The sequence below is a fragment of the Falco biarmicus genome, chromosome 13 (genome assembly GCF_023638135.1).
Source record: "Falco biarmicus isolate bFalBia1 chromosome 13, bFalBia1.pri, whole genome shotgun sequence".
Taxonomy (NCBI): Eukaryota; Metazoa; Chordata; class Aves; order Falconiformes; family Falconidae; genus Falco; species Falco biarmicus.
Genome location: NC_079300.1, coordinates 18,960,527 through 18,988,323, shown reverse-complemented (window position 1 = coordinate 18,988,323; position 27,797 = coordinate 18,960,527). Strand labels below are relative to the sequence as shown.

Here is a 27,797-nt window from a genome sequence, read left to right as displayed (position 1 = left end):
ACAGTGTGCTCCATCCAAGCCATGAGCAGCCAGTTTCTCCAGGAGAATGCTGTGGCAAATGGTGTCAAAGGCTTTATTAGAGTCGAGGCAGACAACATATCCACAGCCCTACCCTCACTCACTGGGCAGGTCACCTTGTCATAGCAGGAGATCAGGTTAGTCAAGCAGGACCGGCCTGTCATAAACCCGTGTGACTGGGCCTGACCCCTGGCTGTCCTGCACGTGCCGTGCGATCGCACTCAGGATGATCTGCTCCATGGTCTTCCCTGGCACCCAGGTCTGGCTGACAGGCCTGTCGTTCCCCGGATCCTCCTTCCTGCCCCTCTTGTGCACAGGCATCACATTGTCAAAGCTCCTGTCTTCTGGGGCCTCCCCGGTTAGCCGGGACTGCTGATAAATGACCCAAAGGGCTCGGTGAGCTCTTCCCCCAGCTCCCTCAGTACCCTCGGGTGGATCCCGCCTGGCCCCACAGACCTGTGTAAGTCTGAGTGGTGTAGCAGGTCGCTGACCGTTCCCCCTTGCGTTATGGGGGCTTCACTCTGCTCCCCATCCCTGACTGCTAGCTCAGGGGGCTGGGAACCCAGACAACAACTGGTGTTACTGGTAAAGACTGAGGCAAAGGAGCCATGAAGTACCTCAGCCATTAACCGCAGAATCTGTCACTGTTCCCCACCGCATACAGTAAAGGATGGAGGTTCTTCTTAGCCCTCCTTTTGTTGCTAATGTAGATATACTTATTATATTATAATGTGTATATATCATAATTCCTATCATAATTCCATAACCATATGCAGAAGTATAATATAAATGTATAATGGTATAGAAACATTTTTTATTGTTTTTCATGCCAGTAGCCAGGTTAAGTTCTAGCTGGGCTTTGGCTCTTCTAATTTTCTCCCTGCATAATCTCACAACACCCTTGCAGTCATCCTGAGTTGCCTGCCACTTCTTCCAAAAGTCATAAACTCTCTTTTTTTATCCTGAGTTCTAGCCAAAGCTCTCTGTTCAGCCAGGCCAGTGGTCTTCCCCACTGGCTCATCTTTTAGCACATGGGGATGGCCTACTCCTGCACCTTCAGTATTTCCTTCTTGAAGAATGTCCAGCCTTCCTGGACTCCTTGGCCTTTCAGGACTGCCTCCCAGGGGACTCCGTGAACTAGTCTCCTAAACACACCAAAGCCTGCCCTCCAGAAGTCCAAGGCAGCAGTTCTGCTGACCCCCCTCCTTACTTCTGTGAGAATCGAATGCTCATCAGCATACAATCACAGGCTGCACTAGTAAAGAAGATAGTTTGGATATAATAAAAAGTATATAGTTCTTATTATAGCATCTTATAACAACAATCTATTACAGGCAGTCAGGAAGTAATACATGGAAATATGTTATTTTTATAAAGCAGCTAAAGCACCAGGATGCACCAAGATGCATCAAACTATTTCTATCCCTTGTTTTTTATCGTAAGAGAAAGAGCAAAGGATGCTACTGTTACTGCCTCTACCCTGCTGCAGGGTGTTATTCTCAAAGCTGGAAAGGGAGGAGGGTGCAAAGTACTTCCCAGCCTTAACAGCAGTAGAAATTGCTCCCTCTACAAGAGAAGTTATAGATGGGGTGGTTTGCAGGATGTTTGACATACCTGTTTGTCCTGGGAAACCAGGTGGTCCTCTATTGCCTGGAAGTCCTGGAAGTCCTCTGGAGCCTGGATGACCTGGGGGACCTCGTGAGCCAGGAGCACCTTTGAGACCTTTGATTCCAGGTGGCCCAGCTAGGCCCCTGTCTCCTCTCTGACCTTTAAAGCCTGGTAAACCTGAGAAAAAGAACCTTAATCTATGTATGTAAATGCAAGAAAAGGATTCAGCAATTATATCTAAAAAGTATAAAATGATAGATTTTGGTATAAATTTGAGTATCATGAAACATGGCAAAATAACTTGAAAACTTTGCTACCACGCTGGATCTAATCTTGATTATCTAGGGTCTGCCTAGATTTTTCACCTGGAATGTTTCCTTTCTGGTATTTCTTTGGTGAGGCACATATCAGTAGAAGTGCCCTGTGAAAAAATCCCTACTAATTCATAAATACCTTTGATATATGTGGCTCCTATCTCTCCCTAAATAACCTTTCCATTTAAGAATAAGGAAGATAAAAGTATCACAGTAATTGCAGGAGCACAGTTAAGTTACCCAGGACAACAGAATAAGAGAACTCTTCCCTTTGTTATTGACAGTGAACACACTGTGATTTGGCCAGTTAAGGAACACTATGGGAAGGGAATGAAACTTGGGAAACCTCTGACATGCATTCATTAAGTTTAAGAAAATGTGCAAAACATAATGTACACCCTCCCTAATGAGCAGCCCCTATGGAAACATGTCCTTCCAGCCACAAAAGTCATGTGATTAAATCTGCTAGAAAAGATGCACAAAGCTTAGAGCTGTGAGGCAACCTGATGGATGTTGTGTACCTTGAGGTCCTGGCAGGCCTGTGATACCTCTGAATCCTGGTGGCCCTGGTAAGCTTGTGTCACATGGTGGACCAGGGAAGCCTGGACAGCCTGGTGCTCCTACATCACCTTCTGGGCCTCTAAAACCTTTGGCACCTGGAAATCCCGGGGTTCCAGGTTGTCCTGGAAACAAAACACATTGTAAAATGTTTTACTTCCATTACTCACAATCCCTTAGAGTTCCTAACTGTAATTTTGAAATTTACATGTTCAGTTATTGTAATATCTTATCTTCTAGTTTTTGCATAGATTATGAAAACTGATGCTTTTCTGGAATTTATAACTGGCTGTTGTGGGCAGATTCTTTAGGGAACAAATAAGAATTCAACTCTTGCCTATGCACAAGGGTGACTGCATGGCACAAAAAGCTAGTTTCTGATGTGTAGGAGCAGAATGGAAGGAGCTCCCTGGCCTGCACCAGCTACACAGCACTGGGGTCAGTTCTATAGGTGTTCCCTGACCAGAAGCGGGGGTGTGTCTGCTTAGGGCCAGGCAAAAGGAACATCTATAAAAGGAAACAGTAATATCTGCTATGAAGTGGGAAGGAAGTGGCACTGTGAAGACATCTGCTGCAATCAGCAAAACTTCCCTGCAGAAATGAGGAGTGTAGTGCACAAGATATTGAGGATTATGTTGTGTAACTCAAGGCAAAGAAATTCACTCCGCTCTCCCCGAGTGTTCTCCCACCTTTTGCCAGTCTTTTCAGATTTGAGTAAGCAACCTGAGGCAGGGACTATCTGTGTGACACAGCAGGAGGCTCTAAGCACAGATGGCCACTAGCAACAAGTAACAGGAATAAGAATGAGAAGCTGGACTGTTACTCCAGGGACTGGGTAAAGGCATCTTCCCTTCCTGCAGCACAGATCTCCCCAGTGGCTGATCAACATTAACTGTAAAAATGTAATTGTAAAAATAGGCTCACAGTTACCGTTGTGGATCCAGGTAAAGAGTAAGTTTTATCTGAATCAGGACTGACTCTGCTCAGATTTTCTCCTTCAAACACATGAAAATGCTTCATAAAAACTGGCTCATACCTTGAAACCCAGGAACGCCTGGATCACCCCTTGCTCCTTGTTCACCAGGGGGTCCTGGCAGTCCCCTGTTGCCTGGGATTCCTGGAGGACCGTATGTAGTATCACCTGGAACACCTTTCTGACCATCTATGCCAGGTGGACCTGGAGGGCCTTTTTTACCATCAACTGTAGATCCTCTTTCACCTTCATCACCAGGATCACCAGCTGTGCCTCGAAAGCCTGTTAATATGTTTTTAAAATTCAAATGGGGCATAATTCAGAAGTTCTGCAACGCCCCCCCCCCCCCCCCCCCCCCCAACCCCTGTGGAATATTATAATATAAATTTAACCAGAATTAAATTATCACTTTGCAAACAAAAATTATATCATACATTAAATTTCAGGTTTCTCATTTTCAGCTAATGATGTGTGAGGATTGAAGGAGGTACTTATTCCTGTGGGAAATGACAGTGGTTTTCTTTGGAGCATGTCTTTGTGTACTGTCACACTTGTCCAGTTCAATCCCTTTGCTAAAATGATACTAATTATTCTCAGTTTTCAGAAACTATTTCTTCTCTGGACTTAGGTTATTACAGCACCTGTAATGCTGGAGGAAAGGGAAATTGGTAAGGATTCCTCTTCTAGTAGCTTTTGTTGAAATGTGCTTCCTACTCTAATCTACCATGGTAACTACCTTACCCTGCAGGTATGCATTATACTTTGACCAGCAGGTCTCCTGGATTAAGAAAAGCACAATTCACCTTCTGGCCCAGGGATTCCTGCTCCCGGCCTGCCTCTATAGCCTTTTGGCCCATCAAAGCCATTTAGTCCAGGATGACCGGGGAGTCCTTTTAAACCCTTTGGTCCTGGGAACAGAAATAAAATATGTAAAAAACCCGAAACAGACAAAAGACAGAGCTCTAAAATGTGTGATCTAAGGGAACAGTATTGCTTCTTTATCCCATACAAATTCATGTACTTTGAAGACAAATGGATTTCATCTGCTTTGAACATTTTGGGCAAGAGCCACCACCCAAGTCACAACCAAATGCATGGCTGCTGGTTTTCTAAATGGACCTGTTCCCTAATCCATAAACAGCAGATGGCAAATCACCAGGGTAAATTAGAGGAAAAAAATTAAAATCTCCTATAACATTTTAACGTTATAGGACATCAACAATATTCACCTAGTGAGTGACAGATGTCAACTCATTCTTACATTCTTCTGTGCTATGTGCTGCTTCTGGAATGGTGCAGATGAGCTCAATACACTAATCCCTGTTCTTTCATGTCTGTACAAATTTTAGTTACCTCCCACAGTACTGATGTCAGGGACTGTGTAATACCATATTAAACAGCTTGAAAAACCAGTATCTCCATTGGTTCTTATCAGGATTTTCTGGGGTGTTTCAAATGTGTTGGAGGTGATCACAAGCAACATCTTGCTAGTTCCTGGATAAGTTATTAGAATTTAAATTAAATTGAAGAAGCTGAAGTAATGGTAATAAGTATTCAGGCGCCTGGGCTCAATTGCATCTTGCCATGAGCAATATAGTTTTAGAATTACAGTCTTGCAGTGTATCTTTGCCTCAGACACCTTTTTTTCCCCAGTATCCAGATGTACATGTTCTAGGTCTTATCCAGCTCCAGCCACCTCTATGTTTTACAGACTCTCTCATGTATTTTAATTGAGGCAGGACAGAGTTTCAAGCTACCTTCAATGAATAATTTCTACGGAGGCAGCCTGCACACCTTTTGATCATCCAAACTCCAGCTTTCTGACCTTTGATTCTGTTACGTGAGTATATTGCTGCATATTTGCAGTTTTACATTTTGAGACATGTATCTGTTGAAAAACTAGATTAGTGCATCTTTTTAGGATTCTTATTTTAATTAGTATTATAATATATATAATTTTAATTATTTTAATCCTTTTTTTAATTAGCAACTTAAAATTCCATTTCAATTAAAACCAAAAATTATCCCATCTGCAAACATACCTTGAACTCCTTTAAAACCCGGGGGACCAGGATTTCCAGGGTATGGTATAATGCGTACAGTCTCACCTGAAGCAAGAGGGAGAAAGAAACTGGCCTATTTGATTTTAGAATAAATGGAGTCCCAGCATTTACTGTAACCCTTCTGTGGAACTAACTAACTAGGTGTGCAAAGGTAAAGAGAAAGGACTGTTTATGCACATTGTTAGTTCTATATTACTTGAAGGTTTGAACAATCTTAAAATATATTTTTCTTGACACTTATTTTGCATACAATATTGGTAATGATTTAAACGTAATACAGTTGTAGTCTTCAAAGACAAACGTTTTTTTTACTTGTTGAAGAAATTTGTCTTTACAATAACCTCTGTAAGAAAGAGTATTTTCTTCTCAATTCTATATACATTTCTTGTTCCTAGATAATTGCAATCAGTGTAGATTTTTTTCATTTTGGTAGGGATTTTTTATAACCAAAAAATGGACCAAGCTTTAAGTAAGAGTTGTATTATTCCACTCCTTCAGCAAAAAAGCATTTCCTTGCAAATCCTTACAATCAGGAATAGTTCTCACTCCAGAAAATAATTCTTCTGATAGCATGTAAGTGGCACTTTGCAGGTTTAAGGCCCGTAGCAATTCGTATTCTCACTACTGTCTGCTGCTAAATGCTGACAGTATTGTACCTTTCAGTGGCCATATTTCACATAACCACTGAGCCTGCCAAAATCAATTTTCAGTATAAATGAATAATACTGTATATAATACATATATAAAACTGTAATGAATGCTACCAAACATGTATCTTGTTATTTGGTTGTTAATGTAAACATTCAAATTACCTTTCTGGCCCTTTGGACCAGGTGGCCCAATGTTACCAGTATCACCAAAGTCTCCAGGGCTACCTCTGACTCCGGGAGGGCCGGGAAACCCCAAACCAGGCAATCCCATCTGTCCTCTTATCCCAGGAAGCCCTGGGACCCCAGGGAATCCTTTATCACCTGGCAATGGTACTCCAGAATCACCCTAAAAGAAAAAAAAATGTTGATAAGAAATAGGAAGACCTAATTTCTTTCCTCTTTTTGATTATTAAAAGCCGTGTTAGAGAATCATCTGGAGAAACCACTCTTCCACAATTGAGTGATTACATGAAATATATTTGTAGTTTTAAATATTCAAAGGCAATAGGAACAAAGGGTAGAGTTTTGTGGGGTTTTTTTCTTCCTCATCTCAGAATAGCACACAGTATAAGCAGAAATTATATTCAGGAAGACCAAAATAAACTAATACTTCCAAGGAAATAATTTTTTAATTGATAAAAGCTATGATTATTTATCTAGGCTAACATAAAGTGATAAAAGCTATTAATCTGCTAGGAATTTGGAATAAAACGGTACTCTTCATTAAGTAGCTAGCCCTTTCATAAGATACGATGTTACCTGAAATGGAAAAAAATTCTGAGAAAGTTAAACATACCTCAGCTCCTTTTTCCCCAGGCAATCCTAGTTCCCCATCTCTGCCATCATTACCTCTTTGGCCTGGAAATCCTGGAACACCAGTAGGACCTCTTTCACCTTTTATTCCTTAAAACAATTTGGAAAAAAATGAAGTGTAATATTTGGGGGGGTTTATTTCTGCTCAGGTAAATGCTGGGTAACTATTCATCATCTGTGTATGATAATTTCCACTTCTTGAATTCCCATTTCCATAATGAGGTATTTTAGACTTGGGAAGGCAGCATGTTGTTGGATACCTCATGGAACAACTTGGTCTCTCTGTAAAAGACATGCTTACAGGCACCACAAGAATGTGGCTTTTGTTCATGCTATATACAGAGTGAAAATATTTTGCTATTGAAATCAGCCAGAGTTTCATTCTTGGTTTCTGTGAAATCAGGACATAGCAATGCCAAATGATGCAGAATGATTGCATCAATATTCCCAAAAAGTGGTTTTTTTCTTTTTTTACCCCTAGATTTCTCTTGCACTGATATTTATGAAAATATAATTTTTGCATACAGGACAATAAAACTATTCTAACCCAAAGATTCATTTTGCTGTGTCAAGAGATCCTTTGCAAATAAACAGCAAATGTTTTGCCTTGCTTCAACATCTGAAAACAGACACAGGCATCCAAAGCAACTTTTCACAAACAGTAAGATGGACGATCTTTTGTCTGAATAATTAGTTTAGCATTTCTAACTAAGCTTTGCCATCAGATTGCTGTAATTTGTTCTGTTTCTTTTGCTTTTGCAAATCATAACCATAACTGTGGAGAGGGTTTGAGCTATTTAATTACAAGAATTTCAGTTGTGCAAATGGTAGCCTATTGTTTCTCTTCAATGCCTAGTCAAGAGTAATTTTCAGAAACAGAGGCAAGAATCTGAATAGCAACTGAGACTGAGTTTTTCCCAAGAAGGATATTGGTAGTTTAAGTTGAGATAGCAACTGGGATACTGGCATCTGACACTTCAGGAGTGGTTTCTATATGATAATATTTCTTCATGCTTTCACAATAATTGTATCCTGCTTAGTCTTTGCTATGCAGATCTCTGTAAGACCCTGATTATCAATCACATGACATGAAAAGTCAATTATTAGCATTAATATCAAGCTGTTAAAACTGTTTTATGGCTCAACTATAGAGTAAAAACCACGCAACACTGTTGATCTTGTATTTAGCAAGATGCACAAGATGGTACCAAGAAAGCAGTTTGGATACACATGACCTCTAGGCTTCAGTAACTTTCTAAACTAATGACTTTATTACAGAATAGATGAACACGGTTTTCTCACACTATTGCTCAGGCATTGTATAGGAAACAAAAAGGCTAATGATAAAATCTGTGGGTTTACCTTTTATTCTAACTCTTCCTGGATCACCCTTCTCTCCTTTTTCACCATGTTGTCCAGCAGAACCAGGTGGCCCCTTACCATTGGGAAAAAAAAAAAAAATATTAAAAATTGTCAGTTATCTCCAGCAAGGAATCAACGTGGGAACTGAGGTGAAAAATAAATACTTTTCTTGCTCTTTCATTGTTTCCCAAAACCACAGCAATTAAAGTAAAATGCCAAAAGAAACACTTATCTCTTTTGATGTCTATAAAGAAATGTGTGAATGGCATCTGGCCTTTTCAGCTTGACTTTGCCAAACGCACAGATACACAACTATAAGAAACTGGGTCTATGGCCATATACAACTGTGGCTGTAAATGCAAGAATATTAAGATGCAAATGATTCACAAACACTTTCCCCTGCAGAGTTCAACCCAGAATGCACCGAGGCTACACAGGAAGGGAACCTCTGGAGCGCGGCGACTGCTGTGTAAAGCCGTCCTCCCAGAACTGAGTACAGCAGTAGGTAAGTGATGGTTTTTTCTGAGTGAAAGCCTGCAAAGGTGTGAATAAAAAAATTCATCTGCCTGTAGTTAGGTCCCTGGCATTGTCAGAAGAATCTATGACTTGACAGGTTTAGAGGGGAGAAAAAGTACTTTTCTATATTTTTATGCTGATTTGTGCTGTCAGTTCTCCAAGCAGAGTGCAGTTTGCGTATCATTGCTGAGGGTCTGATCTTGCAATAGTATGTGTGGGTAAATATATTTTACCATGTGACATGTACGCAGAAGTAAAAGGCCACTAAGGTTGGAAAACTGGGGTATTATTCAACTAGTTTCCTCTGCTGTTCAAACTCTTCCACTAAGAAATAGGTAGAGAAAACAGAATTTATAAAGTGATTGTAAATCGCGACAGTTGTAAAACAGGAAGAAGACTTCTGAAAAATGTGGTGTATCTGACACTAGCAGTGACTATTTGTTAAAACGTCTAGATCTTCAAGTTAGCAGTGACAAGTTTGGAAAGTGAAATGAGATATTTGGCAAGAAAAGAGAGCAGAAAAATGGAAAAAGTATATATATGTAGGAAATCCATTAGACCAAAGCACTTCTGTATCCAAGTGGCTTATTTATTTCCAAACTGATTACTTTGTCCTTGTTTCTCACCTAAGTAACCCAAGAACACCAAAGTATTCAGGACAAGGCTTCAAGCTTTACTTAAGAGCCACAAGGGCTAAAATACACTTTCAAAAGTAACAAAAGATTGAAATTTCTCTTAATCCACTCAGGTAATAGGATTTTAAGAAAAGAAAAATAAAAATAAATGCAAAGCTTGCAATGAAACCATTAGAACTAGAATGACAGAGCCCCTCTATCTCCTTCCTTCAGTGTCACAATGGTTTTGTTTTGTATTTTTTCTTTTGAAAGACAACGTTCTGGAAATGTTTAAGCAATTCCATGTGTGAAAAAGAGTTCTGCTATTAAAACAAAACAAAACCTCAAAAAAAGAAACACACACACACACACCCCCCATAATGGAACAGTCATAAATCTAAGTGTATCTATTTATATTTTCAAAGAAATTGCTCTCACACACAAGAAAGTATGTTACAAAACCCCTCTATTGGCATGGTTTTGGCATGCAGCATCCTGGATGCACAGTCCACATGCCAGACCAAAACAAGTGGAACAAAATCACAGCAAGTCCAATAAATCATCTTATAATGTATTCCTAAAGCCGTTAGATTAATTGGTGTTTTGATTATTGCTCACTGTGGGGAATAAGATAAACTATATGAAGCGCATTAAAGAAAATAAGTCAGTTTCCAAAAGTAATAGCTAGTTTCACTGAGTTAGGCAACAAGCATCACCCAGTAAATTACTGACGCAGGAAACATATAGGTCTTGAGCTCAAATTCATTTTGTTTGTTAGTCCTCCTGACAGCCAATATTGAAGTAGAAATACACATCTGACCTAAAGGTATCTTTTAAATATTTCTTAATTATTTTCTCCCCTCCACCTTGCCATGAAAAATCTTTATATGGGTTTTCCATGAGAAACTGGATGTCTGATTTGTTAACACTGGAATTAATTGGTCTTAGGAAAAAATGAACATGGTATGTTGATGTCAAATGATTCTAGTACTCAGAATCTTTACTAACAAAAAGTTCATTCAGTTACTGTTCTTCAGGAACTTGAAACGAAATTGTTACACTACACTGCAAGGGAAGCTAATTGAGCAAATGAAAAGTCTTTATTTTCATGGTTATAGTAATTTTTCTTTCTATGAACTATTAAATCAAGGGCAAAATTTTTATTCCGTTTCAGCTTTACTGCTAATGTGTATGTCATAGAGAAAGGAGGCATTGTCTATAGCGGTGATCCTTGTGGAGAACAAACTGGCTGAGTAGTGACTGAAAATGGGAGATTTTTAAAGTTATATGTAACAGCAAAGGGATAATCGCTAACAAATAGCAATGCCTTTCAGTCTGTGGGAGTGAAAGACTCCATATTATGTTCAGACTGCCTCATAAAATAAATTAAGTGTATCAAATAAATTAAGCTTTTCAAATAATTTCTAAAAAATTAGTAAAAAAAAATATAAATTACTTGAAATGCCTGAATAAAATCAAGGGTTCCTTTTTCTTCAGACCCTGTCCCACCCCACGTGGATGTTGACATAAAATCCACCTTGATCTGCCAACATCATGCAATTCTTTGCCTTGATAAGGTTTTGCTGGTAATGCTTTCCTTTGAAATAACTGAAAAATCATTTGCAGTGGAACAATTTGTGCATCTACAATGTTTTCAAGAAAAACAATGGGTATTCAAAACTAAAAGAAAAACAAGTCAAAACAAAACAAGATGAACATTCACCAGCTTTCCTAAGCCTCCTGACCACCCCAGAAACACAGCATGGGATTCTGTCCCTCACTGTAAAACTTTGCCCACTGCCACAAGCGAAATCAGATAGAAGCTAATAAAATGCATCCTCCAACAAACCTGTAATAAGAAAACGTAGATAAAACTTTCAGATAGTTTTCCAGGGCAGTTCCTCCACAACTCTGCTTAAATGCCTCCTGTGGTAACTTGATGTTATTTATTTACTGAAGCTTATGAAAATTACTCACAGGGAGCCCTGGTGATCCCATTGCACCGGATAAGCCTGGGTCGCCCTTTTCTCCGTGCCTTCCAGGGTATCCCATTTGTCCTTTCTTTCCTTGAGCACCTGGAGGTCCTTGCATACCACGGGGACCAGGAGGACCAGCACTACATGAGCAGAGGCCTTGATTTCCTAGTGAATGTGTCAAAATTACATTGAAACAGTTGCAAAATTAAGACGAAAAAAGTAACACTGCCCTTTTTTTATTGTGTGAGTAGCACCCAGACCATTTTATCTCGTTAGGGCCTTCAAAGGAGTGAAGCCTATCAGTCTCTCTTTGCAGTGCTCAATAACTGCTGCACTGACAGGGCTCCATTGACTTAGAAGCCCCAATGCCAACAGGTGACTGAACTCCACACTTTGATGGGCCTTATCCTCCAACTTACCATAAACTTCTTGCAAATGTAGGTTGATATATCTAGCATAAGTCTCATATTCAAATTACTGGTGTCCAGGCATACTTACCCTTTTCTCCTTTTTCACCTTTTCTTCCAGGAAGTCCTATCTGACCTTTTGCTCCGGGTTCTCCAGGGATCCCTCTGTCAGTACAGATTACACCTTTGAAAAAAACAAATTGTACAGCTAGTATTCATCAGGTTGACTCTTTCCACAGCTCAGGTCACGTGGTCTCCTCTCCCTTATCTTGTTATCGTCACGTGAAAGGCTAAGGATCTTATGAAATGCTTTACAAGTCCTTACTTACAGATCATACTACAAGAGTCAGTATGGCTAGAGTTGTTGACACATTGCTTTTCCATTGCCGCTGCTTCTTTCTTTTTCCAGTGTAGAACTTTACAAGTCTTGTTTCTTTACTAAATGATGCTGACTTGGGTTTGCTGTGTTTTTAACTTCAGGTGATACGTTTTTAGGGACGTTTTCATATATGTTACTTTGTGGGTTTAAATCAGCCAGAAAACTGAAAATCTTGAAATCTCACTGATTGACAACTAATAGGAAAAACAAGTTTTCCACATCACATCTAAAGTTTGATATATCTGTCAAAATGCACTTTTCACCTCTGTTTTTTGTAGGACCAAGCAAAGCAATGGATCTATTAATACACAGAATGATATTCTCGCCATATAAATTGCTGCTGAACCTACTGGGTGGTCCAGGTAAGCCTTGTCTTCCTGGCTGTCCTGGTAGGCCTGGTGGTCCAGGAAGTCCAGGTCTTCCTGGGATTGATTCACCTGTTCCAGGGAAACCAGGGTCACCTTGAAAACCTTGAAGTCCTGGTGCCCCGCGTACTCCTGGCAGGCCAGGCAGACCTATAAAAATAAATAATGGTATATGCCCCATACAGCTTCATTGTAAGGATTACTATGGGGTATCATGGGGGAAATTACAGAATTCAGAACCGTCCTAAAGAAGAGCTTCTATATAACAAAGACTTAAATCTAAATCTTTTTTTAGGATGCCCAGGAAAAGAGGTTCCTGCTTTAGGCTTTCAAATGCTTCTTTTCCTCTTTCCCATTATCTATTTTCCAGACATCCCAGTTATTCTCGTTCCTTATACAGAGCAAAGTCATCCTCATCACCTTCCTTTACATCTTTTCAAGATGGAAAATAAAATTTTTGAGCACAGCACTTCAGATACAGACATACCGTGAATTTACAGCGTGTGGTAGCATTCTGCTTTGTCTTCTGTTCCTTTTCTAGTAATTTCTAATGTTCTGTTTGGATAATTTTGGTTCTTTTTTGTCCACTAAGTGCTGAGCTAATACTTTTACTGAACTCTCTGTAGAGCTCAAATCCTTACTGTTGGTGACTTGCATCAACCAAGAACAAAGAACAGTTTTCTTTTAGCTACTTTCTCTCCTACTGGTATATAATTCACATTTTATCCCCTATTCTCTTACTTGTTCCATCTTCTCCTGGTCTTCCTAGCTGGCCTGCAGGACCTATGGGCCCAACTGCTCCCATATCACCAGCAGGACCTGGAAATCCAGGATCTCCTTGTGGACCTACACAGAATTATAAAAACATGTGAACTGAACATCTTATGCAATTGACAGTTTAAAACTAAATTAAACGGTAACCAAAATTATAATTAGGGAACTACACAGAAGTAAAATAAAGTAACTTCTTCTGTCTTTATGAAACATTTTAAAGTATGTGTAACAATTTAATTTTAAGGTGTGAGGATTTGGTTACTTTTCTATGGATTCCTGCCCTCGTCAACACTCTGTAATAGTGTCTTTGTGCTACGTTTCAGAATGCCCAGATAAGTTTGCCCGAAATAAATACATACAGCATTTAAAATAAATGTGCATGTCGCGTTATGCACATTTGGCAGTGCATTTCAGGATCATCCTAGTTGAACTTATCCAAATTTTAAAAATGTATTTTCAAAATTGCTATAATCAATAAATTTAAAAATTGAAATTACATAGTAATAAAGAAAAAAACCCCAAAACTGAATAAGATATAAAGGCCTTCATTAACTGGAAAAACAAGATACTGGTAGTATTTCTGTTCTCAAACAATTCTGCTAAAGGCCTCTTTCTCTGAAGAATGTATCCACTCACACACCATGCACATGACTAACTTTAAATGTTACTTGCGATATTAAGCATGGGGTTAAGTTTTCCACTGTATGGGCCGGAAACACACAGAAGCCAATGGAAAACAAATTTAATTGATTTTTGGATGAGGCCCCTATCTAATGTGGAGGTTCTGCTGAACTGGGGTTGTATTGTAACTTCTGTGTTCACAATTGGCATTTGCTACACTAAAAATACAATTCATGGTAAGTTCTCTGTTAAAATGTTCTTACAATAGGTTCCTCAAGTGTGAGATGCTGAAGCAAATCCCTTTCAGGCAGCAGGCTTGGCTATTCCCCACTGCCTCCTGCTATGAAGTAAGAACTTCCACACACCTTTTCACCGATTTGATGATAAAGATGGGGATAAAGGGAGCTCAGACATGGAAACCCAGCCTGAGGTTTAGGTAGGTAGATCATAAGATTGACAGGTATTCTGTTGAGAGTACTAGTTCCAGGATTTCACCCCTGCTATGCAATAGAAAGCTTAATTATAGCCTAAAATCTATGTGTTGTGGCAGTTCTGAAAACAGGAATTCAAAATCACAATGGGAAGGCCAGTTTCCTTATTTGCCATCTGTTATCTAACATGGGCTTATTTTTCATAGCTTTTTATTAAATATGCTTTGGTCCAATAACTAGGGATAGTCCTGCAGATCTAGCTGTGACTATATGCATAAAGATCTTTCAAGCAAACATTTAATCTGAAACTTGTATGCTTACGATAGTTCCAGTAAGATCAGTGAGGCACAAACACACACATAATGTGGCCACTAAGAAGATAACGTTTTAGGATCCTGTCCCCTGAATCCCTAGTGATCCCTTTCAAACACCTTAAAATACAGGTCCTACGCACTTTATACAGAAGAAATTAAAACTAGCAATAACCTTTTATAGGAAACAGCGGAATTCCAACAGCTCCAGGAGGACCTGGGGGCCCTTTTTCTCCTGGATCCCCCTGTAAGAGTCCAACAATAAATTTTACTGATAGATACAAATATGCGGTGTGGTTGCATGTAACTAAAAATTTCAACAATGGTCAGGTATGTAAGAATGTGACACATGTCACCCGGGAAACTCAATTTTGACACTTTATAACATTTAAAACCAGGTAAAAAGATTTAAAATAATAATTACCTTTCAGGATACCAGTGACTAAACAGTAATATACCTATCGTACATATCTATTTGACTCTTCAGAACTTGTGACTGCTGTACTTGATTTCATTTATTTAGTGTAAAGGGGAATCAATTACAGTAAATCACTACCCATTTAACTGAGACATTTTAAAAACCAAGCTGTAATTATTTGCCTTAAAATTCTATGCCAGAATTTGGAAATTACTTCTGTGACGACAGATAAGCATTAAGGAAAGAGGTTTCACAGTCTGACACACAATATCAATGCTAAGAGGTACTCAAAGCTCTTACAAGAAGTGCAAAACATCTGCATCTGGGAAACATAAAAGTGCCTACTAATGGCAAGGAAAATCACTTCTGCTTGGAGGATTTCTAAATTAGCTTGGATTTTGATATTTAGAATTGCAAGTGAAGTGGACTTTAGGGAAGTCTTTTATGTGGCAAATTGTATTAAACTTCTTGCTTTGTAGATTAGGAATCAACCCTTCTCTCTGCAGCAAACGGAGAAAACAAGAATGTGAATGTGGGAACTGCGTAGTAAGGTTGCATTCCTGGGACTGGAGCTCAGGGCATTTCAGGACACAGATAAGGAGAACTGGGACTGCAAAACTGGACACCTGTTCTTACACAAGTGAAACAAGGAGTCCATGTCTTTTTCTGGTTGTTTGTTGTTTTTTTTTTCTTCTTTTTTAATTGCTATCTCTACAATATTTAAATAGCTCTGGAGTGGTCACTGACTGCTGTCCTCTGGACCTTTGACCTTTTTGCTGGCCTTTTTCCTTTGACTGTATCTTGCAGAATGAAATAACATCCTTGTGTCATCTTTGCCTATTTTAAACAGGAATGTAAATTTGTCTTCCTTAATGATGTAGAAGAGTCTTCTGTGTGGCAGGAGAGAAAAAATAAACCTAGAGTTTTTCCTCCTCTGATAAACTTACAAAGTATTTTGAGATTTAATATTAATTTAATGATTATAAAACTATCTATCAAAGATTTGTACAGTAGATGGATATGACCAAGTTTTAGTGGACTTCCATGCTGATTTTAAAGTGACACAACCAGAACGTAAGAAAACTGAAGAGTTGATGAGACAAGGTAAAAAATTTAATTTCTTGGTATCTCCTTAAGTGACAAATTCCAGTGCCAGTCTCTGACAATCTCTCTTTAGGATGTTAGGTGTATGACCCTCTCTGGATGGCAGCTTCATATTTGCTGTGTTTTCACTGTTGGTACACTCCTCCATAGTGGCATATGTGTTTGGATTATTTTATTGACTGGTAATGTTTTCTTTTCCCATAAAAAATTCGGGAGACTCGACTTGCCAACAGTTTATTTAAAAAAATAAAAATGCCAAACGTCTCAAACAGAAGCGTATCGCTACTGTATTTTGTGACCTGGAGTCTTCTTAAAATGAAAGCTTATAATCACTTATCAATTTTACTGATATCCCTATTAAGCATTAAACTGTATTTGTTCTGTAAGTTTTTATAGCTCTATATGACAGTTGTCAAGAACACTTTGCACTGCCTGTAAAGAGCATTCATTATTTTAATGAGACTCATTCCACTAGTAGCAGAGACAAATGGTCTTAAAGCAATTTCGACAGGACTCATATCCTCCTTTGTATTTTGTCTGAAGAAGGCATTTGATGTTTTTTTCATATTTATCACAGAATGTTTGAGGTTAGAAGGGACCTCTGGACATAATCTTGTTCAACCCCCCTGCTCAAGCAGGACTACCTAGAGCTGGTTGCCCCGGACCGTGTCCAGACAACTTCAGAATATCTGCAAGGACAGAGACCACTGCTGAGCAGAGGGGAAGGACCACCCCCCTCAGCCTGCTGGCGATACTTTTCCTGATGCAGCCCAGGATATCATTAGCTGCCTTTGCAGCAAGGGCATGTTGCTGTCTCATGTTCAAGATCCACAGAGCATTGCCAATGTCCAGAATTAGGGATCAAAAGGTACGCCAACAATTCCTTGGAAGTTCATTTTTTGCTTTAAAGTTAACATTTTTTTATAGATGAAATCTACTTTGAATGCAACTGGGTTTTTTCTGAGTCTCTTTCTCTTAAATCTTAATGCATCTTAGATTCTCTCTGAATGCATTTATTTCAGAGTATCTAGGTGAGGACAGTCTATTCTCAGGAGGGTTTTTAATCATATCCTTGTTCCTCCAGTTTATGTGATTTTTAGAAGATCATAAGCAACACCTGGTGAGGCCAGATGAACAGTTGATGCAGTCTAGATAGATCTGCACCTTTCAGGAATAATCAGATCTATCCAATTATTTCCCAAGCAAAACTACAGCATCTGGGCAATCATTCTAAATTATGTGTATGATTTATGTTTGTATGATTTAACCTGATTTTTTTTTAATTGTGTCTACACTAGATTTATTTTCTTTTGCTCCATGCACTAGCAGTTGTAATTTCATCTTTCCAAATCATTACTTGCAGGCATTCAAATTTCTCCCTAGCATAGTCTACTACAATTCATTCTTTTCTGCTTACTATTTGTAGTGTTAAATTATGGTTTCTTAGGCTGTGGGATAATCGAAGGAGACTGAAGAATGCACTGTTTTTTCTATTCAGTGTCTTGTCTCAAGTTTGCTAATGATGCCCCCAACTAAAACAATATGCACATTAGGTGAGTAGTTTTTGACAACAAAACACTTAAGGTTGGATTCTACTTTTAGAGAGTAATAGACTGTAATGATTTTTCTGTTTAAATAAGACATGCAATGTTTCTGTCTGATTAGTATCTGAATGATCCTGCATTGTTGTGAAGCTGATAATGGGCAAATGGGAGAAAACACAGAACATCCATGGGCAATTTCTTCCCCCTGCAAGTATGACTACATAAAAGAAATCTTGGCTGAAGAAGCTGGTCTAGCGCACTCCTGGCAGTCCCAGCTTTGAAACAAGTAAGGCTGTGTCTAAACCAGATGTTTTTATTGTACTTTTTAGTTATTCCATGTTTTTATCATTTCTCATTTGTCAACCTGCTTCTTGAAAACCTGTTTGATGCTTTTTATTTGTATGCTTTCAGCCGTGTCTTTAGTAGTATACTACTTATGGCAAGTTTGGACCAGCCACAGTTTACTTCCTTTTGTCATCACGGGTTATGCAGAGTGTGTTTCAATCTTAATCTTCAATTTGTAAGAGAGCTGATTCTTGGTCAAATCTCTTGAGTTTCATTCCTCTGATTCCACAGGTGCAACTAATCATGCTTTAAGAAAAGTTACTGGTTTATACACATTTTCCGAAAAAGATTATTTCAGAGGAAAACAGACATTTCTTGACTTGTATTTCAGAATATTTACAGAGTCGCAATTTCTGCAATATTGTTTTTGTCCTCCGTACTGTGGAAATAACTTTGCTGATGAGCTTTTCAACCTTTCTGTCTCTACTGATGATCCTGCCACCCACCTTCTTTGTTGCAGTATTTCACTTCTCCTCTTGCTCATACACTGCTGATCCTATCCCAGCGACTCCCTAGACCTTCCCCCTGGCTAGACTCGCTGCTGCTTACCTCCTTCTGAAGTAGCAACAAGAACTGGGTTTTTTTGTTCTGAATGTGCTTTAGCATTATAGATTCCACAGAAAATATAACAGTTCCCTTCATTCTGAAGTTTTTGTTGTCAGAATTACAATATGATCATCAGTTCTGCAGCCTGCAGAAAAGAATCCCATGATCTTATATCCTGAAATGTCACTAGACTGGCACCTGGATCTTCTGAAATTGTATTAAGCATCTCTTCCATGCTTTTCAGATGAATATTCTCCTCTTTTACTGCTTAGCTCCCTGGATATGACACCTACACTTCTAATATCTAACAGAAAGCAGGATGTATTGTAAAATTAAAAAATGGCTAGTGCCATCTAAATGAGCAAAAGTAGGAAATGTTTAAACAAAGCTGGTGTGAATGAGTCCAGCTTCCACTCTAGTAAGCATCTTGGAAAAGCTACTTACATGAACGGCCTGGAAACATGCAAAGAGATTTTAGGAAATCATGCAAACAAGCCCATCTGAATCAAATTTTGGTACCTCATTTTGTGCCAATTATCATGCCTGTTCATAAACCAAAGTTTATAGGATAATACTTTTACCTAAACTGCGGGTTCCTTTACCAAGTGGACCTCTCTAGGTAATGCAGCTCAAACATTAATAACTTGCAGAATACTAGAATTCATGGATTAGATATCTATATTGGTATAGTTAAAGCTAACTATTGGCAATTGGGATAACAAATTCTTTTGGTACACAAAATGGAATTCCCACTCTCATATGCACCAAGCAGGAATATTTACTTACATCATTATTTACTACCATGGTGTTGAGTAACTATGACTATCATGAAAACAGTAAATCTTAAAAGTAATTGTGAGCCTCTAAAAGGAAATGGTCTGATAATTAAGTACATTTAGGAGGAAGCATTAGCTTTTATGTAGGGGAGTGTGTGTGTACATGTGCGTGCATGTGTGCATGCACGTGTGTTTTGGGTTTTTTTACCTGTATGCCTGGATAGCCAGGTTGTCCAGGAAAACCATCAAATCCTGTTTCCCCCTGGAAAGGATCACATAAATATAATTTTATTAATCTGCTAAAACATTAAAATAATGAATTGAACAAAACCCAGTAAGGCAGTTACACAATATTCTCATGTTATAATAGCATCTGCAATTTGTTTCAGAAAATTCAAGAGGGGTAAGTTTCGTAGAATCTCTTCTGTAAGAAAAAAAACATAACATGTATTGCCAGGTTATTTAGACAGTCGTCAGCGGATTCAGTGTAACTGGGGCACAGAACTAGCTGGAATACATACCAGCAGACTCTAACAGGATCTCTGCTTAATACAGCTGAAATTGGTTTGCTGGCTGCTGAATGACCCTCTTAAACTATTATTGCATGGAAAGCAGCTGCATATCAGCTCCTCCTCCCCTTTTATGAGCTACTAATGTACTCATCCATCCAGTGTTCAAACTCTTTAGGTAGGCAGTGATAAAAAAAAAGTAAAAAGTAATTTCACAGATAAAAGTCATCTGGAACATTACTCTAGATGCAAATATCTGTACATTAATACGATTTATGAATAGCATGATTATTACCTTAACTAGATTTGAAAATGAGCTGGGGTGAGGAGATAGGAAAAAGGGCAAGATATAGATCTGTCTATCTACATCTGTTGTTCTTTATGCCAGTAAGATGTTGTAAGTTCATTACTAACATTTAGCAGACTTAACAGCAAACCTGGAATTTCTTGAACCAGACAGATGAAAAAAAACCATGTGTGTAACAAAATTACACAAACAATGTCACCATGGCAAACAAAGTTAACATGCTGTGTAAATTTTCTAACATGTTCTGTACATGTCCCCCTGGCTTTTCCTCCTGCTTGCAACTTCAGATCCCATTAGCCAATTTTAGCCAAATTTCAGTGTGGCAGAAATTCAATTACAAAGAGTTCATGTAACTTCTGTGACAACAGGTAGCAGGAGAAAAAGGAAGGCATGCAATGTGGACTATCAAGTATGTAGAAATACCAAATCTGCACAAATTCACAGAATATCAGATCTCACTGTTCAGGGAGCTGCTTATAATTTGTCTTCTTACCTTCATCCCAGGAAAACCTGCAGGTCCATAAGAACCAGGATTACCCTGATGAAAGCAAGTAGAATGTGAGCTAAAACAGTAAAAGCTTACTCAGAATTACACTTATTCAGAATTGTGAGCAGTTATTATTCTTTAGATAATTATTACTTAGGATATTTCTGAAAAACTTTGCAAAGTTTTTGCAAATACTTCATGAGAGATGGGCATCAATTTGTATAGACTGAAGTAACCAAGGCAGGTCTTCAGTAATTTTTTACCATTTTGCACCAAGCGTGGTAGTAGACATGTAGTGCTCCATGTGAGCATCGATATACAAATCAAACACAAGCTGCTGTAAAAAATTGCCATTGGCACGTATGGAATACATTAAAATTACTGTGTTAGTACTGTGCTACTCCAGAGTTCTGTGCAGCTCTAAATATTTAGAGGACAACTCTACAGATGTACTTTCTTTACAAGGACAGAAAGTCTATATCAGTTTATGTTTAAGACTGAGACAGGGGGAGTCCCAGGGCAGGACTCCTAAACATTCTATGCAGAAAGTATGACAGATTAGTTTAAAAAATCCTAAAAAATTTTCTTGGAAATGCAAACTTAAACCACCAAATATATTATGAACCTAATTATAGTGAATTTACAAAGTAATTTATTCTGCAACTTCCTTACCCGCAATCCAGGGAATCCAGGAATGCCTTTTTCACCCTTTTCTCCTCTCCCAGGTATGCCCTAGAGCAGTCAAAATACTTTGTTTAAACAAGATTCTCGGTGAAGTCTGCCATATGTTTTATTTTTTTCTGCATGCTTATTAAGTTATGTATATATTAGGTTAACAGATCTTGTTTCATTTGCTAGGCTCAGTCACTTCATACAGCACCACTAGCAGTGCTTATGTAGCTTTAGTTATTCAAGGAACCTGCTATGGTCTGTTCTTCAAGCTTAAAGTGCTCTCAGTAGTTTAATTTTTATTTATTTTTTTTTTTTAAAGCTCTAGGTGTCTTTTGGGCTGCATCAGTCAATTTCTCAGTTCCTGCTTATAACTAGCAAGTGTACTATTATCTACATGGCCAGCTAGTACTGGAGCACACATATAAACCCCATATTTTTGAAGTAAAACTGATATAAAAAGATCAGTCTCCTTTTTCGTCTCCTTTTCCAGTGCTAAGTTAACAGTGGTCCTTCTATAATGGAAAATTAATTTCTGAAAAAGCGCTAGACTTGGAACTCAGAAATGTAATGTTCAGGTTTCTTGTTTCTTCTCTTCTGGCTACAACACTAAAAGTTTTAACATAAATGAGACTCATTCTTTTGTCCCCAGTTATCGTCTGTTTTTCTGAGATCTGGGAATTTCCTGCCTGTGTATTTTCCTCCTCCAAATCTATCAGCAATAAAGACTCCAGAATCTTTTTGGTGGCTGCTTCAGCTCAGCATCCAGGAACTCCTTACTGGCACACACCAATGTTTAAATTAATCATGCTGATAGAAGAAAAGAAAATGTAGGATAGCAAAGAGCACCTCCTTCTCCAAACAGGTGGCTCTGCCTTCTCTACTCTTGAGGATAGACATAACGTGAAGTTAAAGTCTTTCCCTAACATTTTTAGGGAAACATACATCGTGCCCCATTAAGAACACATACAGATCTTCTCTATTTCTCTTCTTGAAAAAAAATAATCTGTGCTTCTATTTTCTTAAGCCCCAGTCTGTTACATATTAGTAGCCTAACTGGAAACAACATGGAGCTTATGCTACCAGGCAACTTTCAATAGGTACGTAGAAAACTGACTCAGAAAGGTTTTCCAAAGGTTTTGAAATACTTCTGCTTTCACACTTGTTTAGGTGGTGATTAAATTTCACAGCACAAATGCTGTTATTTCTTCCATCACCTTGTGCTTTAAAAAAATAACTTAATAACCACAGAAGGACTTTGTCAGCACCATAAAAAAAAAAAAAAAAAATCACATTACTTACTTTGGGTCCACGTGGCCCTCTGTAACCTGTTACTCCAGGTAGTCCTTTTTGGCCCTATGTATACAAGGAAAGTTTTTGTGCATATTAATATGCAGGACATGCTTATGTGCTGTTTAACTTTTTTGAAGTCTTGTTGTGAATTACTACTGTTAAATGGTATTTTCTTAAGTACTGGGCCTTGGCGTACTAGGCAGAAGAAAAACAAGAAAAGCAATTATGTACTGATTTTTATTTCTGCTAACACTGTCAAACCAGCAATAATAACTGTGAAGTAAGATAGATGTATCTTTTCATTTGCACGGATCTGCTAATCAGGGCTTTGTTCCTACAAACATGCATGACACTAGTTCTTTTATGTTTGCTGCTTTATTTAGTTTGATGCAAGTATCCACATGCATAAATCTACACTTTTGTGCATAGCTCCAGTCTGAATGGGATGCATGGCTGGCTGCATGGCTACATGATCATGTCATGCACAGCAGCATATGCCACATGTCACAGTAACACAGGGAGTTATATAAGTTCTTCAGTCCTTTCCCTCTTCCTCATACACATCTACCTAGCAACCGTTTGGTTAATCAAAGTCTAAGATCCAATATGTGAAATCTATCAGTTCCCTGCACTGAGGAGGCTGCAGGGGCTGGCAATACAAAATTCACCTTTTAATTTGTGTATTCAAATAAATCAGACTTGAGGACATAGAGACTCCAATATATGGATCCATAATGCAATTTTTCTAACTCCTGTTCTTTTTAAACAAATATTCTAATTTTGTAAGGTTCACAACTGTAGGTACAGTAGGTATGATATTGAAGTACCGTAAATAACAGGCATTAAAAATGGACAACAAAATTACACTTAATTTTCATATTAAAAGAGCACCCTAGAAGGATTAGGGTTGATAGTTCAAAACATTACACTGGAGAAATCTCAAAAATACTAATTGCCAAAGATCTGAAAAATAAAGTGTTAGTGAAGAGCCACAAAAAAGATTCAATAGCAGAGTAGCCAACTTTACTTGAGATGCCTAAAATATGATTTGCTAATGACAAAAAGTGAAGAAAACCAAAGCAAGGGCAGTATCTCCTTTTTGCGTCAGGACAGTCGTCCCTCAGGAATATGAGCTAAAATACACATGGGCTCTCCACTCCTGAAAGCCTGTAGGAAGTGTGCTGAACAACAGTATTTCTGCTGAAGCTGCTAGTTTACTACAGAAACATTTGTCCTATGCCATCCTGGCAAAAATTACATCACAGAATTGTACTTGTCAAGTTGAGCACAGTTACATATGAAGACAAATCAGCACCTTTTGTCCTTTGAACAACTGAGCTCCAGGAGGTCCAACTAAAAGTGGTGATCCAGGTGGCCCAGGAAGTCCAACGTCACCCTGTGGAAGCCAAAGGAACAGCAGAGACACATTTTGTTCCATGTGGCATTTCAGTGAGACTCAGCATGTTTTCCTGTCGTACTACAGCACGTTTCTGTACTCATTGAACATGGACATGTATTAATACCTGCAGATAAATAAAGGTTTATAATGAGATCTGTAAGCCTCTTTACTGTCTTCCCAGATGAGCAAGGTTGATGTTTTTAATCCCTTTCTATTCTCCTCAGTCATTAAAAGTAATGTTATGGCTAACAAAATAACTGAGAACTCTGAACTCATGGCTCCTGCTCAGAGTCTGCTGTGGAGATAGTTACAGGATTATCAAATCTCTTGTGTGTACATACAGTCTCATGTTCTGAACCGAAGCCCTTGAGCACAAACTTTTGTGAATGTGAAGATGAAATTATTGATTTGCTATGGAACATTGTGCATGTTAGAAACTTGCACAAATTCTAAGTGACTAGACAAATTCATAGAAGAAAAATCAAATATTCCACATGGGTTCTGTAAGTCCTGCATATGCTAATAGGTGGAGACTGACAGAGGAACTATTCCTGTGTGCTTGTCCTTTTCTTACACCCTTTCCTTTGCATCTGGTGCTGGGCATAGCACGAGATTCAGTGACTGATCTGGTACAGCCACTTACTGGAGGGTACTGTTGTGATTATCTAGGCAGTGTCTGTACAGAAGGTAATTGCTATGTAAATGCTAACTAACATATTGATTGTTGCTTTTCAAAACCTCCAGTATATGCTTGATTCCTATATGCAGCTCACTGAAGAAATCACTTCTGCCCAGAATTAATTGATTTGATAACATCCATTACTTCCCTTTCCATTATAACATGATCAGTAGTATGACATGGCCACAAATGAATGGGTTCTGGGGAACCCAACAAGACTCTATTAGATTTCTAATTCTACAGCAATAATATATTCAATAATATTTGGGAGGGGGTTAATAATATTTTTTTTTTCTTACCGGCTCTCCCTTTTGTCCATCCACTCCAATACCTGGATTGCCCTAATTGACAAAAAATGTAGTTTGAAGATAATCAGATAATGCTGACATTGAAATTTAATCAAGTAACTCCTTTGAAAAACAAATAACAAGGGACATTTCAACTATTTGTATAAACTATCATTTCACTAACTTGAGGAAATGTCATTGCCTACCTGTTCACCTGGCAAACCAGGGTAACCTGGAATACCCTTTAAAAGAGAATAAAGACAAGTTAATATGTCTGATTTAGAGACAGCTTTGCTTTGAAAATTACCTCCTATTGCCAGTAGCACCTAGAGGCAGAATTTCCTCTTGGGATGTACCTATTCCAAAGTGTAATTTACTTCACCTTGTCACTGCTTTCAGGGGGGCTGAACTCTGGCTTCCTACTTCCCTCTCTCCCACAAGGTGGCCTTGGGGAAAGGGAATAAGGAAGAGAGCACTAGCACATTCCTCTCGTGACCACAGACTGCCAGGATGGAACATGTTCATGCAGGCATGGGAAGGAACAACATACACGCCAACTCAAAGTCATAAGGTAAGGCAAAAATCTCTTTTTATCATCTGCCTCAAAAAATATTTTTTGGTTTTGTTTTATATTAAGGGAAATTCTAAAATTGGTAGACCAGAATTTATGCATATCCTGAAAACACAAGGCTGTATAACTGTGGTGATCTTACAGGCAAGCCTGGATGGCCTGGGTATCCAGACGGGCCCATTGTACCTCTTGACCCTCGAGGTCCCTGGAAAAGATGGCAAAAGGTCTGTTTGTGAAAATACCAAGAGCTTAGTCTTTTCTCCACAAAACTAGTCACTCCAAAATGCCTGCATCACTTGGACTCAGTCTGCTGGCTACTGCATTCCACCCATGGCCTGAAGCTTACACCATGCCTGAAACCTCACTTTGCTAGAGCAGCCCAGCAACAGTTTCTGGGTAATACTGTACAGATACTAGGCAATGCAGAGTTACACGTTAGTAATGGATTGAAAGAATACTTTGTCAGTAATTTTGCTACAGTGTGGGGACTTGATATAGTTCAGTGGTGAATACTTTTTTGAAGGGCCTAAGAAGAGGAACGCAAAGCCATTAAATGTGAGTCAGCAACACAAACTCTTTCTTCTCGCATGTTTTTATGGCCAAAATATGGCAGTGTGCTGCATGTTCTTGGGCGATCCACCAGATACTGTTGAAGATGTCACATCTGTACATACCTTGAATTTCACGGAGAAAATATTCTGCAAACTGTGAGTACCAGGGCAACAACTGCTCTATACGCAGCTAATGCAGATGGGTATGGTCTGTTTCTGCTCCTTTTCAGCCAGCATGAGCTGATCATGGGGCCAGACTATAGGAACTCGTGTTAGACTTTATTCTGGAATTCTGCTATTTAAGGCAGGCACGAAGAAACCCCAATACTTCTTTACTGTACTAAAAAGGAAAATTTGAAAGACCTTCAAGATAAAAAGAATGTATAGAACCTAATGACTACTTACAGGCATGCCTGGGGGTCCAGGATCGCCTCTGTCTCCCTGTAATGACAATCATTTCGCAAATGAATCATTACAAGCTTTGTTGCGGGTGTTTTCCAACTTCATAGCTATCAAGATCACAAGCTATCTGTTCCAGTTGTGATTTTTGTTTTTAATAATTTTTTTGCACCAAACTTTATTAAACAGCAAGGAATAATGGAACAGTTACATTTACCATACATGTCTTCCTATGAGATATGACAGACATGATTTTTTTCAGAATCATATACTTACTGGAGGTCCTCTTCCAAAATGCGAAACATATACTGTATTTCCTTTCTCTCCTTTTTGCCCTGGATTTCCCTTTGAAGAAAAAAAAGTCTTTTAAAACATGATGCATTTACTCATACTCTGCATTTCTATGGAGATGGAATGATAGTTACTCAGGCTGTTCTTTTCTGGTGTCCCTACATCACTAGGTAACCCACTAGAACCATGCATGAGCATTTTGCAGTTCTTTTATCTAACAAGGCCTTAAAAGTAAAATTGCCTTCTGCACAGTTGAGCAAAACATGTCAGCTTCTGCTCTGTTAAATGCTCCCTAGCTCTTGGGTACTTCTACAATCTTCACAAATCTTGCCTTTACTGTCAAGTATTTCAATATGCCTAGCTTTTCTTGAGTCAGTGGCTTTAAATATTAGCACTCGTCCTTCTCCAAAAGTTCATGCTGTGATTTAGAAGAACCTAGTGTGATTAAAAAGCTGAAAGTATGGACTGTGGTCACGTGCATAGTCTTCAACATTTTCACCTATTAGGAAATACGTTTCACAGCCTATTAAAAAAAATTCTGATGCCTAAAGGCCGTTTTTAAAAAAACTAAGTTCCCATAGTATTTTCTGTGGAGTCCTTTATAAAATTTTGCCAATCTTAGCACTCTCAAAACCTCAGTCTGACTTAGCAGGAACAGATGATTGTTTCGCAAAATTTAATTGTAATGCTCAATTGACTGTTAAAAGCATGATATGTACATATGTGAAGAATAGATATGTTAAGACATTTTTCTGCAGTTTTCTCATTTGAAATCCAAATGTACTGAATATAATTTAACTAAGTTACCACTTAACTACTGATTTCAGTAAAATGGGATGCTGTTTTTTATAGAAAGTAACCACTTTAAA

General features: G+C 38.5%; 1 protein-coding gene and 1 long non-coding RNA gene across 2 annotated transcripts in view; one reads left to right on the top strand and one right to left on the bottom strand.

Moving 5' to 3' along the window:
• LOC130158098 (uncharacterized) overlaps nucleotides 1-25,909 on the top strand; it is a 40,771-nt gene extending 14,862 nt beyond the window's left edge. Inside the window, exons 7-15 of the long non-coding RNA XR_008825173.1 lie at nucleotides 5,207-5,311; nucleotides 8,765-8,864; nucleotides 12,530-12,613; nucleotides 16,173-16,275; nucleotides 16,853-17,143; nucleotides 17,723-17,828; nucleotides 17,941-18,105; nucleotides 25,516-25,687; nucleotides 25,832-25,909. This is a non-coding gene — a long non-coding RNA (uncharacterized LOC130158098). The remainder of the gene's footprint in view (nucleotides 1-5,206; nucleotides 5,312-8,764; nucleotides 8,865-12,529; nucleotides 12,614-16,172; nucleotides 16,276-16,852; nucleotides 17,144-17,722; nucleotides 17,829-17,940; nucleotides 18,106-25,515; nucleotides 25,688-25,831) is intronic.
• The window catches only part of COL4A4 (collagen type IV alpha 4 chain), an 82,424-nt gene that overhangs the window by 30,547 nt on the left and 24,080 nt on the right, over nucleotides 1-27,797 (bottom strand). The window contains exons 8-30 of the mRNA XM_056358478.1: nucleotides 26,914-26,982; nucleotides 26,644-26,679; nucleotides 25,830-25,892; nucleotides 25,323-25,358; nucleotides 25,129-25,170; nucleotides 24,067-24,147; nucleotides 22,761-22,814; nucleotides 21,462-21,521; nucleotides 20,796-20,840; nucleotides 19,695-19,748; nucleotides 14,929-14,998; nucleotides 13,358-13,462; nucleotides 12,602-12,766; nucleotides 11,964-12,056; nucleotides 11,467-11,630; nucleotides 8,360-8,432; nucleotides 6,981-7,087; nucleotides 6,347-6,530; nucleotides 5,514-5,579; nucleotides 4,275-4,379; nucleotides 3,535-3,753; nucleotides 2,462-2,623; nucleotides 1,633-1,803 (exon numbers count right to left, since the gene is read on the bottom strand). Coding sequence (XP_056214453.1) covers nucleotides 1,633-1,803; nucleotides 2,462-2,623; nucleotides 3,535-3,753; nucleotides 4,275-4,379; nucleotides 5,514-5,579; nucleotides 6,347-6,530; nucleotides 6,981-7,087; nucleotides 8,360-8,432; nucleotides 11,467-11,630; nucleotides 11,964-12,056; nucleotides 12,602-12,766; nucleotides 13,358-13,462; nucleotides 14,929-14,998; nucleotides 19,695-19,748; nucleotides 20,796-20,840; nucleotides 21,462-21,521; nucleotides 22,761-22,814; nucleotides 24,067-24,147; nucleotides 25,129-25,170; nucleotides 25,323-25,358; nucleotides 25,830-25,892; nucleotides 26,644-26,679; nucleotides 26,914-26,982 — 2,224 coding nt within the window. The remainder of the gene's footprint in view (nucleotides 1-1,632; nucleotides 1,804-2,461; nucleotides 2,624-3,534; nucleotides 3,754-4,274; nucleotides 4,380-5,513; nucleotides 5,580-6,346; nucleotides 6,531-6,980; nucleotides 7,088-8,359; nucleotides 8,433-11,466; nucleotides 11,631-11,963; nucleotides 12,057-12,601; nucleotides 12,767-13,357; nucleotides 13,463-14,928; nucleotides 14,999-19,694; nucleotides 19,749-20,795; nucleotides 20,841-21,461; nucleotides 21,522-22,760; nucleotides 22,815-24,066; nucleotides 24,148-25,128; nucleotides 25,171-25,322; nucleotides 25,359-25,829; nucleotides 25,893-26,643; nucleotides 26,680-26,913; nucleotides 26,983-27,797) is intronic.